Genomic DNA, 17,797 nt, shown 5'->3' with positions numbered 1-17,797 from the left:
AAAACTATGCACAAGGTTATGCAGGTTATTTCTTCATAGTATGGCGTTTGGGGGGGGGGGGGGGATTTGCAAGTTCTACTACATTATGCCAGCCAGTCAGCTCTGAATGTATATTAAAGAAGTACATGGCGTAATCGATGAATAAAAATGATGATTATCATACATAGATGTGCTCCTGTGGATGTTGTTCTGTTTGAGCTTTCTGTTTGACTTCTTGGCTTGGTGAGGGGTAGTAGATGATTGATGTTGCACTGCGTGCATAAGTACTCATGACATAAAGTACGGTGTGTAATATAACAGTTATCCGATGTACCAACACTGGAGCCAAAGCCAAAGGCGCATGTGTGTTTCAACGTTTACTTTTATGTATATTTACTATAACCGATTCATGCTTGGAGGAAGAGGAGAAGGGGGGAGGGTTAGTCATGGCAATCATCTTTCCTTCTGTTTTTACCATTTTCCCCTTCTGTGTTTCCATTCCCTCGATCTCTTATCAAATTATCTGTTTGCCTTGCTTTCCTCGCGTGGATGATAGATCGAAATTCGATGGTGAGAATTTGGGATTACAGTTTCATACGCATCAAACAGCAAACTGAGTCACGAAGTCATGTTTGAATAGATCGTTCCATTGTATACATGTATGTGGAGGGCTAGGCAAGCATTTACTATCTTGAATCTGCATCGCGCATAGGTGCACACAGCGACGCAAACCCAAACGCAAACGCGCCTTTTATGAAGGAGAGGAGGCGAACCAAATAATGCCATAAATTATGAATCTTTGATGTGTGCAATATGCGAGGATCCAAATTGCTTCAAGGTATTAACTTGACTCATGATTGACACTTGATTGCTGGCTCATGATAATATTTGGGATTCATTTTTCGTCACAGATCAATATAAATTTCTCTTTCATCCTTTCCTCACTCTAATCTAATCTAATGGGCAAAGAAGAGCTCACCTCATATCTCACCTCCGTTTTGAGCTTCAATTCACTTGTAGAGTGTCCTTCCTCCAATCAAAAAAGTGAAGGTACCCTCTCGGCTCCTTCCAATTTCCAATTGACTTCCATCCCACTAGCGCCAAATCCAAATCTACGTTGACTTAGTCTCGCTGTCGCCTCTCGTTCTTCGATTCTTTTTCCCACAACAACAACAACGACAACCTTTCTATCTACTACATCAATTTTCTCTTCTACACAATAGTTTCTATCGATCTACACAACAAACTACAAGTAAGTAATTATTTCCCTTCAAGAATCGAATTGCTTTGTCCTTCTGCTTGAAGTGGACTTGAAAAATCTATTTTCAGGTGAAGTCGCGTTTGTTTGCTCTCTTGACCGCTGGGGTTGCTTGCTTTTCCTGACAACCCAGCTTCTCAACTTCAAAGACCACTCTCATCCATCGCAACAATCTTTCCCTTCCTATCTGATATCTATTCAACCGTCAATTTCATCCCAAATTTGTTATTAATTAGATTTCCATGTTTCGCACAAGCTAATTCCATTGCACAGCTTTACTGCCACAATCTCCGGTTGTTGCCTCACACAATTACAGCCAAACCAAACAACAATCCTCAACGGTGATCAACTTTTGGTAAGTCAAAACAGATTGGCTATTTTTTGCCATCCTTGTCACTTGCTCTTGATCTTATTCTCGCCGTCGCTATTCTCACAACCTGACATCTTCCTCCCTTTGTTACCCACCCCCACGACGATCTATCAATTTCATATCATCTTCACGATCCAAGTTTTTACCATTATCTTTTTCAAGCCATCCATCCCCTTTCGGTCGAGTTTTTCTTGCCATACATAGCAATTACCAACACACTGCTTCTCAAATTACAGACGCCATCAAAATCGATATCATGGGTGCTGGTCAACAGCAGCGCCGCGGTCAGGGTCCACCTTCATCGGCTGGAAATCCTGGTCAGCAGCAATCACTTCCTTCAGTATCACAATCAGTCGCTGGTGGACAACAAACCAAATCATCAGGCATTCCTCAAGTTGACGGACCAAATGACCCACGCCAAAATCCATTTCCGCGTGGTCCTGGTTATGATCCCGCGAGAGACCCGAAGCAGGACGAGACCAGAAAGTTGCGTTGCGAGCTTCCCTCTTATCGTGAAAACGTAAGTAGCATATTTGCTTTGTCTATCTGTTTGGCTATGGTGTTTTCACAATCTATGTGGAAGCAGTTGCTGCTTCAAGGAAGTATGCCAAGCTGCTTGGTGTTGTGATGGGAGTCATCTGTGGTTGGATTCCTGCACTACATTCATTTCTTAACTTGATGGTTTCAACCTCGCTGTTCCCACTTGCAGCTGAGTTCAACAGGCTGTTGTACCTGTCCATCACCTTTGATTTCTCACTTTTGTACCCCTCTTTATCTTGTTACTCCCCGACATCTTACCCACTCAAAAATAGCAAGCTAGTTGCTTGATTGAATTCCTACTATTCCTGGAAGGAGTGAGGGGAAATTGAAAGGCAGTGACCCATTTCCATGCACAGTCATACCCCGCTCTATGACCAACCAGGTTTGGACAAGATTCACTTCGTCAGGACATTAGCGCTCTTTCTCTTTCTTCCCCCCCTTCCACTAGCTCCAATCTACTGGCTACAAAAGAGTTCTCCTCTGCCTTCAATCCCTCTCTCTCTTGCAACCAAACACTCCAAGTCTTTCAACTCTTTACTCCTCCTTCAACCATCTTGAACCCTTACACGTATCAAAACATATCACTATCCCTTCCAACTACTACCAGCACAATCAAATCTACCACATTCACTAGTCTTTACTGCAGGTTGACTTTCCAGCCAGCACTTCTGACTTGCTTTCTCACCTCATACCTTTGTCTTTCAAACATCCTCATCTATATCCGCGTTTTCTCTTTTCCTCTCACTTTTTTTCACAAACTCGATAAACTGCAAAAATGGAACAGAACCATTTCTTCAAACGTGAAACTGATTTCAAACAGTATGAAATGGCCCCTGAGACGCTTCTTCCAGCTCGCCCAGGCTACAACTCTCAGGGTAAGGCAATCAACATTCGTGTGAACCAGTTCAAAGTCGTGGACGCTCCAAACAAGGACGTCTACCAGTTTGATGTAAGTATTGAGATACCCGCATGGCTCACCTTTCAAAATACTAACAGATATCAAGGTCTTGGTCGGTAAGGGTGCTGAAAAGATGGGACTCATCAAGAAGGTTTGGGAATCCAGGACCGTCCAGAGAGAGCTGGCAAAGCATGGCAAGTTTTGGCTCTGGGATGGTAATAAGATTGCATGGTAAGTATTTTGCTCACTTCAACTCACAATTCACCCCCTGCTTATATGTATTAGGTGCTCAAATCCATTGGCCCGTGGTGAATTCCGCATTCTCGTTGATCTTGATCTCGAGGCTGGCAAACCAGGTGGAGACCCCGACCGCATGATTTACTGCACAATCAAGCAAACAACTACCATCAGAATGGCTTCTTTGCACGCCTATCTTAACAAGGAATGCGACTTTGACAACAATGTTCTTTGCGCTATCAGTAAGTCTTGTTGGTGCAGCCCCCATGAATGTAACTAACTCTCATGATAGACTTCCTTGATCATATGATCCGTCAATGGCCCAGTGAGAAATACGTTGTTCAGAAGCGTAGTTTCTTCGCTCGTGGCATTGACCGTTGTCCTTTGGACATTACAATTGAGGCCATGAAGGGTGTCTATCAATCAATTCGCCTTTGCAACCATGTAAATGAGAAGGGTCCTGCTATCCGTGGCTTGGCAGTCAATGTCGATGTTGCCAATGGCACATTCTGGACATCACAAGACTTCATGCAGGCTGCCCGTAACTTGTGCAGTGTTCCTAGGAATAAATCACTGGATTATGATCTCTTCAGAAAGCATCTAAGACCTGAGCAGAGAGTCATGCCAAATGGTAGACTCGAGAAGTCTGCGGAATTCTTGACGCTTGAAAAGATGAAGAAATTGAAGTTCACTTTGAAGCATCACGGCAAGACAGATGGTATGTCACTTCTCACCACTCGCAAATGGATATTACCAACATTTGATTTTAGACCCGAAGATCTATACCGTGAAGAGATTTACTTTCCGTCATGAGCCCGCATATGCCGCTGATGGTGTCAATTCTAAGAATCATTTCTTCACTCCCAAGGATACTGGAAAGGAGACATCCATCTACAATTACTTCAAGTTCAAGTATAACATTAACCTTAAGTACTGGTGGGCTCCTTTGATCGAGACTGAGAGAGCAGGTTTCTTCCCCATGGAAGTATGCACTTTGGCCCCAAGTCAAAAGTACCAGTATAAACTGGACCCCAATCAGACCTCCTCCATGATCAAGTTTGCAGTCACCAGACCAAAGGTCCGCATTCAATCGATTGAGCATGGTCTTGGCATGTTGAAATGGAACGAGGATCCTTATCTCGCTCATTATGGTTTCAAGATTGACCGAACCATGACCATGGTAAGTTACTCTCCCTTGTAATAAACTTTACTATGCAGTCACTTACATAACTTCAGACTCAAGCTCGTCTACTTCAAAATCCAGTAGTTCAATTCGATAGGGCTACTATTGATCCCAAGACATCCGGACGTTGGGACTTGCGTGGCAAGAAGTTCCTATATGCCAATCCAGAACCATTAGTCTCCTGGGGTGTTGCAATCGTTGACAACTGTATCCAGGAACCTGCTGTCAAGAATTTCCTCCAGGTGTTCATTCAGACTTACATTGGCCATGGTGGTAGAGTCACTAATAAGACTCCCGTAATCATGAAGATCTCTGGTGCTCCAGACAAGATCGCCGAGGGAGTTCTAAACGTTCGCAATGCTGCTGGCCAACAGGCCAAGCAAATCCCTCAAATTTTGTTCTTCATTTTACCTGATCGAAATTCTTTCATGTACGAACGCTTCAAGAAGAACAATGAGTGTCGCTTTGCGATGATGTCCCAGAGTAAGTGTGACACTCCTATTCAAAGACCATTGACTAACAGATCATAGTGATGAACGTTGCTCATGTTTCCAAGGCGCAACCTCAATATTGCTCCAACGTTTGCATGAAGGTGAATGCAAAGCTCGGTGGCACGACATGCAAGGTTGCGGATACGAAACCACCAAAGCCCTTCTTTCCCCGTGCAACAATGGTCATTGGTGCGGATGTCTCTCACGCCACACCAGGATCTCCACAGTCCTCCATGGCTTGTTTGACAATGTCAATGGACTCTACTGCGTGTAGATATGCTGCTGCGGTTCAAACCAACGGACAGCGTGTTGAAATGATCTCGCCTGATAATATTAACTCAATGCTAATTCCACTGTTCAAAGAATGGGTCGCCAAAGTTGGCAAGGGATCTGGACCGTTGCACATTTATTACTTCAGAGATGGTGTTTCCGAAGGTCAATTCGAACATGTCATTAACCAAGAGGTTAAGAACATGAAGATCGCCCTCGAGAAGGCATTTGGCTCCAAAGCCGCAGCTGTAAGTGTTTGAACTTCTCGATTCTTGATGGTCTCTTTCTAACAACCCTTAGATTCGCTGGACTGTGACGGTGTGCACCAAGAGACATCATTTACGATTCTTCCCCAAAGACAATGACATGGCCGCTGGTGACAAGAACGGAAACGCACTTCCAGGTACACTTGTCGAGCGAGACATCACTCATCCTTTCGAGTACGACTTTTACTTGAGTTCTCACTCGGCAATTCAAGGAACTGCTCGTCCAGTTCACTACCAGGTCATCATGGATGAAGCAAAAGTTCCAGTAAATGATTTTCAAAGAATGGTTTATCAGCATTGTTATCAATACATGCGTTCTACCACTCCTGTCTCCTTGTGTAAGTTTCTAAATTCTCACACCTTTTATTTATACTAATCCCTTTTCAGATCCCGCCGTCTACTATGCACATTTGGCTTCTAACCGTGCTCGTGCTCATGAAGCTAAGGGCCATAGTGCGGGACCTCGTGGTGGAGAGAAATTCCTCGAGAAGCAGGCAAAGGAAGCTCAAGATAGAGTTGCTGGTAAGGCACCCTCTAGTCAAACTGGGTCAAGCCAGCTGGTGGTTGAAGATGTTCCACTCCTTCCTTTGGGACAAGTCAACCAAAATGATAAGGTTGATTCGGGAGTCATCTCGAAGCTCCGCACTGGCATGTGGTACATTTAAGTACTTGCATCACTCCATCACCAACACGATCTTTGACCCTTGTCCTTGATCTCGAAACTATTTTACTTCTTCATTTTGTTTTATTACGACTTTTCGATCTTCGGATCCCTGATCTTATGATTTCTCAATCTTTCTCTGCTCGCTGATTGCTATGGCAATTGGTTTATGAGGGATTTGGGAATAGGACTTGTACTTTAACTTCTTAGGACTTTGATTTCATCTCGAATTCTTTTTTGAGGGATTGAGTTTTCACAGTTTCCTCCTCTTTACTTATGCATATGGGTATCTGGAAGTCGGTATGGACTTGATGATGGGAAGGATATTGTTGATCAAGCAAAGGTTTATTTAATTTAGTGGTGCGATAGTTGCAAGACGGGGTTCTTTTTCTTTTCATTTCATTGTAGGTTTGAGTTTGATGTTCTCGACTGAGAAATCTTCTTACTAAAGTGCAGATATGAATGGGAATCGACGTTCTTGCGGTGGGGTACTTAGTTAGGTTTCAAGGAAATAAAAATTTGCGATTGCAATTAAGATCAAGACTCGTGCTGATGATTCGTGAATGGAAATTCTCCTTTAACAGTAGTCGATGGGCCAATAAATGGGGCATAAGAATCTCGAAAAAAGTGACCACAAGAGAGCTTATTGAATGTGGATCGATGGTGGAAAGTAAATGAAACAGATATGACTAGTTTACTTTTTTACAAAGGCTGAAGAAAATTAATTTATGCCAACTCTGAATGTAGATCACGGAAGGAGATGCATAGTAGATAGAATGTAACGTCGATGAAGTGCGTCAGAATGACGAGTTATGGAGTACGTTATAAGATATGAGACTGGAGAAGAACTCGGTCTTTTGGGGAGGTAATCCTTACGCATCTCTTTGGGTCATTAGCAGCGTTTTTTTAACCAGCGATAGGTCCATATTTAGCCTGCGGAACTATTCATGGATCTGACATTCAAGCATTCACAGTTACCTCTCAATGTTGTTCCCACCTTGAGCATTGAATCCGCATCTCAACACAGCCAAGGTTCCTATTCACATTCCGAACTTAAGTTGAGAACCTTCATTTTGTCAATGCCTCCTTGATATAAGGGCAATTGTTTGACTCTTATTCTCACATCAAAACTTGGCACTGACAGAAGAATATCGAGATACCGCAGCAAACATATATCATTGTTTTCACTCAAGACGGGAAATATCACGAGAATAAAAACAGCGAATGGGTTCAGAAGATTCGATTTCGTCTTGTGTATCTATTAATCATTCAATGATTCAATTTAATCTGGAGTATTCCCAAGTCAAGCCCAGCCAACCAGCCAGCTAGCTAGCAACTAAACACCAAAACGCCTGAACACCAAACTTGCAAGATATCAAATCTCACCATATCTAACCTCCAAGCTTCAAACCCCGTGCTTAGATCTACATCAAAATAAAGCAACGAAATCTCTTTTCTCAATTTCAGCGCTTGGTCGACTTCTTCTTCGTATTATCATCCTCTGTGGCAGGTTGGGTACTCGATAAACTTCTCTTGCCTCCACTTTGGACTGGCTTGCTTTTGTCTTCGTTGACGCCGGCGGCGAACGAGACGCGTTTCCCGGAGTTCTTGGGCTTCCCGGAGTTCTTGGACTTCTCGCTATTCATGTTTGTTGTTTAGTAGAGGGGGACCTGTTTCTATGATTTCGAGAGACGTTTGGAAGACACTTGAGTCTTGTGCAGATGGAAACTTTTAGAATGTAATGAAATTGATGGGGTTGATGTGAGATGATTAGAATTAAGATGAGCAAGAAAAGGACTATATAAATATGAAAATTCCAACTCAATCACGCAACTATTTGTTGGAGAACTTCTCGATCATCAACCTTTGACCATGCCACATTCACAAGCTATCACCATCATACCTGTCCATTAACAATTTTTTGTGCTAAAAATATCACAGAGGTCTAGATATTGCCGTGGCGATGTATATAACAAGAAGGTCATGAGGTTTCTCACCGCGAGATCTGCTAGGCAGCATGTGGTTTGAATGAATGCCCATTTCATTTTCATGGTGAAAACATCTTGAAAAATTCTATGCAATTCTGTTGCAATCGATATTTTTGCATCTCATTTTCTCCGACTTTCTCTAAGGCTTTACTCGATCTATGCACCCCTAAATGCTGTAGCCGGCTCTCAAATGAGCGCAACTCGCGCTCCAACTCAACTCTCAAGTACAAACAACGCTCCAATTCAAATCCACACAAAGACACACCCACATCTAAAAATATCTCGGATCTACTGGCCTTCTTAGTAGAAGCCTAAATGAATTACGCCCACTATCAGACCCTTATTAGACATTCATCAGATCCTCCGTTCATCATTCAACTCTATTTCTCGGACTCGGCCCCAACATTAACCCTGAAATCATCCTGCCTGGGGTCTTTGGTCTTCCGCCTTCTCCACTTTTCAGCCAGTTGTCGCTTAGCTTATGCTAACTAGCCCACCGCATGTTTGGCCGAAGCCGAGCCAGATGTAACGTCACTCGTTATTACATTATGAAACTTTTATAGAAATAATTCATTGGGTAGATACTTGAACCTGAAAACAGTTGATCAATTTTTGACTGCAACGATGTTGAGCGGACTTCACCCGACCTAGACAGCTGGAGCGGGGTGTCTACACCCAATACCCTTCTAACCCAGAACCCAGATTAAATATCAATAGTATTCACAACATTGATAGCTGCATAAGTTTCGAATTCATACGTCAAAATGCAATAATTTTCCGTCAAAATGAGATGTCATATGAGACATGAAGTTAAACTCACTAGTCTAACGCCCATCCTTCATACGCTCGTATACTTCAGAAACTCGAATTTCTGTCAGTATCTTCGAGGTATTCCCAAGCCAGGTATTCAATAAACCCCAAGAACGCCCATTCAATACACCCATCTGCCCGTACCATCCATTTCATTGTCCGTTAAAACCATTTCCCAGTAATTCCACCCAACAACATGCTCCTCTTCTGTTTATTGACATACTTACTAACGTCATCCGCCCACCCCGCACTATTCTCTTGTACCTTATCCAAATTATCTCCCATGATATTGAGTTTCTCCGTCCTCTCATTGAGTTGTCTAGTCATGTAGTCACCCCAACCCTCTTGACTCCCACTAGGTCCAGCTCCACCTCCAGCAGTCCGAGCTAATCGTTCCTCTTCAGCCGAAGCGGCAAGCATACGTTTGCTAGGTGGACGATCAGGGCCACCGATTAAAAGATCGAGATCAGTGGGAGAGACATATTGAGTTCCGGATATCCATTGGAGGTTTGAGATCGTGGGACGAGGAGGAATCAATACTTCAGGATTGAACAATTTATCTTGACTTCTTCCAAGTGGAAGTCCGGTTCCCCAGACATTAACCATTGCTATTTCACTAGGACCAGTCCAACCAATAATATCCCCAGCGGGAGTGACGACACTATTCGACGAGCGGGTTTTGTCTAGCATGTCTAGTTTCGATGAGCCAATTTCTTTGAGTGCTGGGAGCGAGTAAGCGCGAGCTGTTCCATCACCAAATACTCCGACGAGAGCGAAACCATGGAGTTCGAATTCGGTTACGGCAGCAGAATCACAAAAGACATCATCAAAGGTTTTGTGAGCACCTTTGGCACTGGAGGGTTTGAATATGCGAGCTTCAGTTTGAGTAACTATAGGATTGTTAGTATTACATCGTATGGAATAACAAACTCAGTCAAGAAAGGATTGACCGAAAGGGTTAGAAGCTACTGACCTCCTCACATAGGAAAGGAGGTCAATAGCAACCATGATTATAGTGAACTTACCAACTACAAGGGCACCGTGTGTTTGCTGTCCATTGCGGAGTGCAGCTACGATAGGACCTGTTGCTGATGCAGGTTTTCCTGTTTCAGCTACAATGGGTGTAATCGAAATTACCTTATCGGAGCAAGAGGTTACTCCTGCTAACTGAGCTGTATATCCACCATTTTGTTGTGGTAAGATTTTGAATGTGGCGATCTTGCCATTGTTTGTTCCCACGAAACAAGCAATGCTGGAGTATTTATCATCATCTAGTGTCATGACTCCGAATTCAATACATACGGGCCACTCCGGTTTGGCAGTAGTTTGGCTACTCCCCTTTCTCATGAAACTGCTTCTTTTATCTTGTTTGATGAAGTCACTCATTGCAGTGGTGAAGATGACCGATGGCCCTCGGAGATCGATGATTGAGAAGATTCCACCTTCAGACCCAACTCCCACAAATCCCACATCTGACATACGGATCGCACTTATGGGTCCTTGTGCCATGTCATAAAGGATGAATGGCTGAAGACCTTCCTTGAGAGATGGCTCTGCACGAACAGAAATATCCGTGATACCTCCTGGCTGCCTCTCGTTTGCCGGTTGCTCGCTACCATAGGCTCGATTACCACCCCACCTATACACCACGACTTCACCAGCTGCTGTTCCAACACACAGCTCCCCAGTACTTGAAGCCATATTGACAGCAGAGATATTGACAAATTCAACACCCGCAACAGCTCTGGCCACATCGACTTGTAGCATGCCTGAGTTTTCTAATTCATCCCCATGACTAGCGTCCCAAATTCGGACTGTACCATCACCGTGAGCCGTCTGAATAATATTACGAGCTTCATATCTTCGTAAATGCTTTACTCCCTCGGCCCCTCCTTTCAGAAGTTGAGGACCTATTGCTCGAGTTTCTGTCATGCCGAGCCATCGTCCACGATCAACGGCAGATACAGCCACGAAATTGACGAAAGGATGAACAAATGTAAGAGAAGGGTGGAGTTGGTTGGTGGGTGAAATAGGATGACCACTAGGGAAACTTAATGTAACTAGCTCACCAGATGTCAGAAGTGCTATAACGGCGATAGGATCTTGAGCACCGGCAAAATGTGGAGAAGCACGAGGAATGAGACAGAAATCCGCTATATCCACATCAACAGGAATTGGTAGGAAATTTGAACGTTTTCCATCAAAGTGATCCGTCAGAATTTGCCAAGTGGAAGTCGCATAAACAGGAGTTACTCCCAGCTCCATAAATGTCAATCCTTTGTGAGGCATAGTGGTGGGAATTCCACCAGCTATGAGTAGACCAGTATCATCAGGGTTTCCTTTGCAGCACCAAGCTATTTTGGCAAAATCTCCCTTCAACGAGAAGGTATCACCGGAGCCTTGCGGTTGGGAGCCAGGTACGTTTACATGTGTATCTTGTAAGGTTCGAGCCATTATAATCCGGCCGTCTTTTGGATCCCAAAACACAATACTTGCATCATCATGCGCTGTAGCAATGAATGTTCCAGTTGGATGCCATAGAGCTTGCGTAAGACGTGGTTGCCTCGGCGTACTCTTTCCCATAGGATCTCCATTCCCGCCGGGAGCTCCAGCTGGAACTTCATATTGAAAGTATTTGATGGGTTTGTTTTGTTTGAAAGAGTATATTACAGCCCCTTCTGTGTATCCTATCAATAACTGACCAATATCTCTGGGATGTAGTTGTAAAGACACGCAACTTAATAACCTCGATCGTGGGTTCATTTCACGCCAGAAGTTGGGAAGACGTAATGGCGCAAGCTTCTCTCTATCCAAATCGTAGCAGATAATATCTCCAGTTTGTAGTCCGATCAAGCACCAATCCAGCATGGGATCCGTCACAATGGTTGTCACCACTCCTGGCGGAGAGTAAGCCGCCAACTTCTTTGCCGTTGCCAAATCCCATACTATCACTTCGTTTTTGGAATCCACACTGATAAGTCTATCGGCGCAAAATTGTAAAGTTTTGACTGATGCTCGGCGGGGTAATGTAAGCTTTACTTGAACCCTCTTCTGACCAAAGATATAATTTTGTCCACTTCCGAATGTCGTTTCGTTCGTTCCCACTGCAAGTAGAGATTGTACCGGATCGAATGCGAGAGAACTAAAAGGGCGAAAAGTTAGTTGAATGCCTTCAATTCCGACGGCGACAGACCCGGACATACCCTATTTGAGAATTGATTGCCGAAAGATCTAGATCATCCGGCGCAAATAGACCTGGCAATATACCAGCAGATAGATCATTTTGTATACCTGCTTGTTTTCCACGTAGAAATGCTGCCATTTTGATCTGAAAGACGTGGAATTATAACTGTTGTTGATTTGGTGTTTTGGTGTTGGTTATTACCTACGATGGTGAGTGACCAGGAGGATTAATGCTGTGGAGGAACCCTGAAATTGCTTTATTTGCGTCATCTGAAGCAACCGTACGTGGTATTTCTTGGCTATGAATAATGAAATAGATATTCAGGGGGTTTTGTTAAACATCATTAGACAAAGATCATCGTCACAACTCAAAATATTTATATCTTCACATTGATTGACATGTTATCATTCCTCTAAATTGATTTTCTTACCCGTCCACACAGACGTTCAATAATGTGGGCGCATGCGCTATGAAGTAGTTTTGACAGCAACAGTACCCTTACAAAAAGTTGGTACCTGAAGTCCAAGCCACCAACGAACTACCACCAGGTGTACCTGCTTCACAGAACAAGTCAAGCATCCAAATACGAAGTCCTTCAAAAATGTATATAAATTCTCCACTCAATAATGATTGATTATAGAACTCCATGTCTCATATGGCAAATCTTGCTCATGTTGCTCATGTCCATTCTCATACCTCCCAAGCGCAAATCACTTTCAGGGTCGAGGTTGTCCTTGTTGCCATCCCCAAATCTCCCAATACTCATGCCAGGCACTTCGTATATTTGCATCCCTATTCTGCAATCTTAACAAACCTTCTTTCATTAAACCAGGAAGTTCCATCTCCAGTTCTTCTCGCCGCACTCCTGCCTTGATCAATTCTTGCGTCAAGTCGATTTGTTTCTTGATTTGCGCGACAGGATTGATATAATACGGTGGTGGGAGGATTGCATCAGCGGCTCGTTTCTCTGCTGCTGCTCGATCGCAGTCTTTGCAACGCGGTAATGTGCGGTCACAATCGAGGGAGGCTCTAATTCGAGGGAACTTGAGAGCAATATATGCAAATGCAGGAGGTAACACGAGGGGACGGTCGCAGGCTGGACATGCGGACATGTTGGATCTATAAACGAGTCTCAAAAGAAATGTAATCGACAATGACTATAGGTGAGTATGATTCGAGGATGATTGAAAGGTATAGCAAATGGTCATAATTGAAAGATTGATTTGAACCTTCTTGATTGTACAGTTATTATCCTTTTTACCTGATGTGAACAAAGAGAAAGTTGCAGATATGGGACTAGATTTGGCGACCAGAATTAAAAATTCTTTTCTTCGCGCTGCAAACATTCTTTGTCCATTTCGGTGTCTGAAAGCAAATAAATTGGCAACGACTACATGAGCACGAGCCCAACAACTTGATCCAATAGCGCGCACCATGCCGTTGAATCCAAGACAATGCTATTTGTAATCGGCTCTGAAAACAATAAAGAAAGTAACAATAATAGATGTAAATGTCCCGTTTTTTATATTTCTCCATGACCCAACGCATTCTCATGCCATAGGATGGAGGGTAAGTAAACGAAAAGATTCTCTTCTATCCTGCAATTTCCCCTCCAAGATCCCGCCATTGAAAGACAAAAGACCAGAGTGAATATTGAGGAATCAGTTTTAGTTTTATGAAGAGAAAAAAAAGAGAAGGAAGTCGAACTAGAAGATTGGAGATTATCTTGTATTCGAATTTTCATTATCACGTGATATAAGCGAGCATTGGCGCCAAACTAGCACTGATCTAAGCTTCTAAATCATCGGCCAGTCGGCTTTTGGCATGATTTTATTCATTCACTATCTCATTGGTCAAGGTCTCCCGTATTTTGAGCTAAAGACTCTTTTTAGTACGGCGGGGTTTGTTTTGTATGTGCCCCGCACTAAAATCGATATCTTCTGGATGGATTAAAAGCACAATCAGTCATCACCTATTTACCTGACATCACAAGATAAAAAGTTACCTTGACGTTAGCAATCGATAAAATCTTCAACGCCAATAAACCTCAAATCAAACAATCCACTTTCGGTTTTCTCGACATTATCTAAATACAAGATGGCTCCAGGAGGACCAGCAGGACGTGGCAGAGGTGGAAAATTCAAGAAGTTCACTCGTGGAGGTAAGAATATTATGAACACTAGTGCTACGTTGTGGAACATTTTGATTTGAACTTTTCAATAGGTGGTAAACACTTCTCTCGTGATCTTCGACCTCTCGACGCCAATGGAAACGAAATTCGCGAAAAGAATGCCGATGATTCATCCTCAGAAGAAGAAGAGGAATCGGAGGAGGAATCGGAGGAGGAAGAGGAAGAAGAAAAGCAAAAGATGACTCGTGAACAACGTCGCGCCGCTGCCAAAGCAAAGAAAGAAGCTGCTATCAAGAAGAAGAACCAAAAAGTTGCACAAGTTGGTGATCTTCCAACCGACAGCGAAGAAGAGAGCGAGGATGATGACATGCCCGTCAATCCCAATCATAGCAAGGCTGCTAGAGATCAAGCCAAGGCACCTCCAAAGTCTGTTGATGAAGTTGCCGATGACGTTGCAAAGATGAGCGTTGGCAAGAAACCTCAAGAGTTGAGTCGCAAGGAAAGAGAGGCAATCGAGGCACAAAAGAAGAGAGAAGCATACCAAAGATTACATCTTGCTGGAAAGACTGATGAAGCTCAAGCCGATCTCGCAAGATTGGCAAGGGTCAGAGAGGAGAGACGCTTGGCAGCAGAACGCAAGGCTGTATGTTCCACTGTACCCCCCCTTTTTGTTTGAGATCATGCTAATTTTACGCAGGCCGAAGAGGAAGAGCGTAAGGAACAGGAGCAAGCAAAGTCAGAGCAATTGGCGAGGGAACAAAAAAGAAGAGAGGCTGCCATGGGACCTGCAGCTAGAGGAAAGAAGGGAAAGAAATGAGGAGCTTTCCGAGATGAGATCTAGTCTTTTACTTTTGTGGGTGAAGGCTTCTGGAATAAATATCCAGACATATACATAAGTCTCGGGGCGGCGTTGATATTTTTGCTTTTTCTGTATCGTTTGGCTAAAATCAATCTATACAAAATTACATTTACCCTCTTTCTATGAGCCTATACCACCTTCGTCATTACCGTCCTGTACTTGTGTGATCATCATGCTATGCTTGCAGACCTTCGCATACAAACTTATCATCAAATTCCTCATCAGTGCAATAAATCTATAATCTAAGTCGTTTTCGGATCATCAAATTATCCAAGTAGACAAGAAACCTTGGTACCTGCTAAGCTGTGTTGTCCCGAAACTCAAGGTTATGCCGTCATGTCACCATGTCACCATGTCACCATGTCATCATGCCCCTTTCCGCTTTCCCTTTTCCCCACACAACCTTCCTTCTCATCTTCACTCAACACAACAGAACACTTGGTTTTTATGAACTCAAACAACAGCTTCCATTCCATCAATTGAGATAATATATAATCGAAGGCATGGCGCAGTGGTAGCGTATCTGATTCCAGGCTCTCAGAATCTGGTCCTGGGTTCAAATCCCAGTGTCTTCCTTGTTTAATTTTTGGGGGAATTTTGGTCTTTTCTTTTTGAATGAGAATAGGATTTGGAATCCTGCTTCTCGCCATTCATGTTATGAGGGTGATTGGAATGAAGGATTTAAAAAGGTTAGTTTGTTTGCTTGGTGGTTTGCTTCGAAACAGGGTGTAAGGGTGAGGTGGGACAAGATTTATTTGCTTTTTTACCTATCTGGTGGAAATGATGGACATAAAGTGAATTGATAAGAAAATCATTGACTCCCTCTCTTTTCTCATGTCAATACTACTAAAGTTCTGAAATAGATCAATCCATATCAACGGCATCGGGAATCTGATTACCAGGACTGCAATTCACGACGATTCTCAGTATACACGAGTTCACATTTATAACAATCTTGCTTTCGCAAAATCATACTTCTTTGGAGATATAAATCATACTTTTATGTCCATTCATTGGTAAATGGTAAACAACATTTCCCTATTGATCAAACGGGGGTGTTCCTGCATGCTGTACCCATCCTCGAGTCCACCCGTCCTCCTCTTCTACCTCCAAAATTTAGACCAGATTCTCTGCTTCACAATCCGTCACAGATCTGGATAGGAAACTCCATTCCCGTACTTTCGGCTCCAAAGTTGCTATTCTTCCACACGAACGCGCTCAAATCACATGTTTCCGGTACCCATTCAACCTCACTTTCTGGCAAATGATAGATCTCAGAGTGTAACGAACTTTCGGTCTTAGCCTGTTGATGATTGCTTATATCTGGGTACAATTCAATTATCCTGTTCTGTTTGATTCTTAATCGGACATTTCTAACTCACCTATGCAATCGGAATGAGGTATGGTAGGATGCTTTTTCTTTGTATGCTCCTTTATCTTGTCAAGTCGACCAGTCTGATATGAACAGCCCATTGACGAGTAGATACATGGTGTCTTGGGGCAATGAAGAGATTTCTGATGGCGAACCAAATCTCCTCGACGTGCAAAGGTCGAAGAACAGTTGGAGAAAGAACAACGAATACGGTTGCTGTGGTATGTACCGCGAGACTTAGAGTCCCTGGAGTCTTTCTCACAACTTGGACCTGGGGCGATCTTCAGGTGTCGATCTCGAGTAGTATTGTGGTCCGACTGGGGACTGAGAGTCGTTTGTACGGTAAGGTTACGTTGCTGATACCCATACCCGAAGTCAATGAGACGCATGTCATTTCCGGTTTGAGATAATTCTAGGCAAGATCGTGTATCGATGAAGCTAAGATCGAAGAGTGGTGTGTTGTGGTTGATATCAAAAGACATGCTCGGACGAGATGAGTATACAATCGGGTCAACATTGGGGAGTGTCTCTTCAAGCGTACTCTCATGCCAGCTTTGTGGTGATGGATACAAGCAGTCATCTAAAATCATGCTGTCCTTGCCAGCTGAGCTTGTCATAAAACCTTGGAAGGAGGATGCAACAAGATCACTCATTGTGGAAATGTGATGATTGAAAGGAGTCAATGGATTATGTTCAATGAATGCAGTACGCGACAAGACAATGAACATTTGAATGGACGTCTCCTCACCAGTGGCATGAGTGCTATTTATCTCACTTGGAGCGCCCACTTACATTGTGGTGGTCTTCAATCAATGGTCCTCACATCTTGCAATTTTCTGTACGGACTAGAAAATCGAGAGCCGCAGTTCTGGTGGTCCTATATAAATAGTATGCTCGTATCAGTTGAGATATACTGATGAAGAGATACTACAGGATATCTGATTGTCGGTCTTTATTTTGAATAAGTATTCAAAACACGTCGCACCGTGTTATATACTTACATGTCAGCTTACGCATTGGTGGTCCTTACTGATGTAAGGTTATTAGCCCAAGCCCGGCTGTAGTTACTCCGGCGGTCCTGTGTACCCGTTTCAAACCCTTGTCGTCAGCAATATTGTGGCGTTGAGTTGACCAATCAACGTAAGATCTTACCTTCGAGTAGACCCCATATGGTTAGTACGAACCAAGGTTACATCAACTGTTGAAGGACCACCATTGTATGCTCAGGTTATAGCGGCAAACTTCAGAGACTCCAGCCTTGACATGTTTCGATTTACTTTTTGACATTCCCTCGTGCGAT

At 43.3% G+C, this 17,797-nt stretch overlaps 5 protein-coding genes across 5 annotated transcripts; 2 read left to right on the top strand and 3 right to left on the bottom strand.

Annotated features, from left to right (window-relative positions):
- Positions 1-1,863: 1,863 nt before the first annotated feature.
- On the top strand, positions 1,864-6,157 carry EAF02_010733 (uncharacterized protein; the record flags this gene model as incomplete). The annotated part of the gene is made up of 10 exons (XM_038906781.1): positions 1,864-2,127; positions 2,968-3,096; positions 3,152-3,276; positions 3,331-3,524; positions 3,575-4,000; positions 4,053-4,462; positions 4,519-4,948; positions 4,996-5,474; positions 5,527-5,830; positions 5,880-6,157. 10 exons carry the CDS (start codon positions 1,864-1,866, stop codon positions 6,155-6,157), a joined length of 3,039 nt encoding a protein of 1,012 aa, XP_038753329.1.
- Positions 6,158-9,113: 2,956 nt separating this feature from the next.
- Positions 9,114-12,273, bottom strand: EAF02_010732 (uncharacterized protein; the record flags this gene model as incomplete). Its single annotated transcript, XM_038906780.1, has 3 exons — positions 9,114-9,841; positions 9,977-12,093; positions 12,155-12,273. 3 exons carry the CDS (start codon positions 12,271-12,273, stop codon positions 9,114-9,116), a joined length of 2,964 nt encoding a protein of 987 aa, XP_038753328.1.
- Positions 12,274-12,851: 578 nt separating this feature from the next.
- On the bottom strand, positions 12,852-13,247 carry EAF02_010731 (uncharacterized protein; the record flags this gene model as incomplete). Its single annotated transcript, XM_038906779.1, has 1 exon — positions 12,852-13,247. The coding sequence occupies one exon, from the start codon at positions 13,245-13,247 to the stop codon at positions 12,852-12,854; it is 396 nt and encodes a 131-aa protein (XP_038753327.1).
- A 762-nt stretch (positions 13,248-14,009) lies between these two features.
- On the top strand, positions 14,010-15,248 carry EAF02_010730 (uncharacterized protein). Its single transcript, XM_038906778.1, has 3 exons — positions 14,010-14,296; positions 14,359-14,909; positions 14,964-15,248. The coding sequence occupies exons 1-3, from the start codon at positions 14,233-14,235 to the stop codon at positions 15,081-15,083; spliced, it is 735 nt and encodes a 244-aa protein (XP_038753326.1). The 5' UTR covers positions 14,010-14,232; the 3' UTR covers positions 15,084-15,248.
- A 1,012-nt stretch (positions 15,249-16,260) lies between these two features.
- On the bottom strand, positions 16,261-17,150 carry EAF02_010729 (uncharacterized protein; the record flags this gene model as incomplete). Its single annotated transcript, XM_038906777.1, has 2 exons — positions 16,261-16,448; positions 16,508-17,150. 2 exons carry the CDS (start codon positions 17,148-17,150, stop codon positions 16,261-16,263), a joined length of 831 nt encoding a protein of 276 aa, XP_038753325.1.
- Between the last annotated feature and the right edge of the window lie 647 nt (positions 17,151-17,797).

The sequence above is a fragment of the Botrytis sinoallii genome (genome assembly GCF_014898435.1).
Source record: "Botrytis sinoallii strain Bc 23 chromosome Unknown BSIN_027, whole genome shotgun sequence".
NCBI lineage: Eukaryota > Fungi > Ascomycota > Leotiomycetes > Helotiales > Sclerotiniaceae > Botrytis > Botrytis sinoallii.
The sequence above is the reverse complement of the archived record's forward strand: the minus strand, read 5'-3'. Positions and strand labels throughout refer to the sequence as shown.

What these genes read in the sequence shown, in the direction of transcription:
- EAF02_010730 (XM_038906778.1), top strand. Translation starts at nt 14,233, where the DNA reads ATGGCTCCAGGAGGACCAGCAGGACGTGGCAGAGGTGGAAAATTCAAG. An exon ending in CAAGAAGTTCACTCGTGGAG is followed by an intron (nt 14,297 to 14,358) that starts GTAAGAATATTA and finishes ACTTTTCAATAG; the next exon opens with GTGGTAAACACTTCTCTCGT. An exon ending in TGGCAGCAGAACGCAAGGCT is followed by an intron (nt 14,910 to 14,963) that starts GTATGTTCCACT and finishes AATTTTACGCAG; the next exon opens with GCCGAAGAGGAAGAGCGTAA.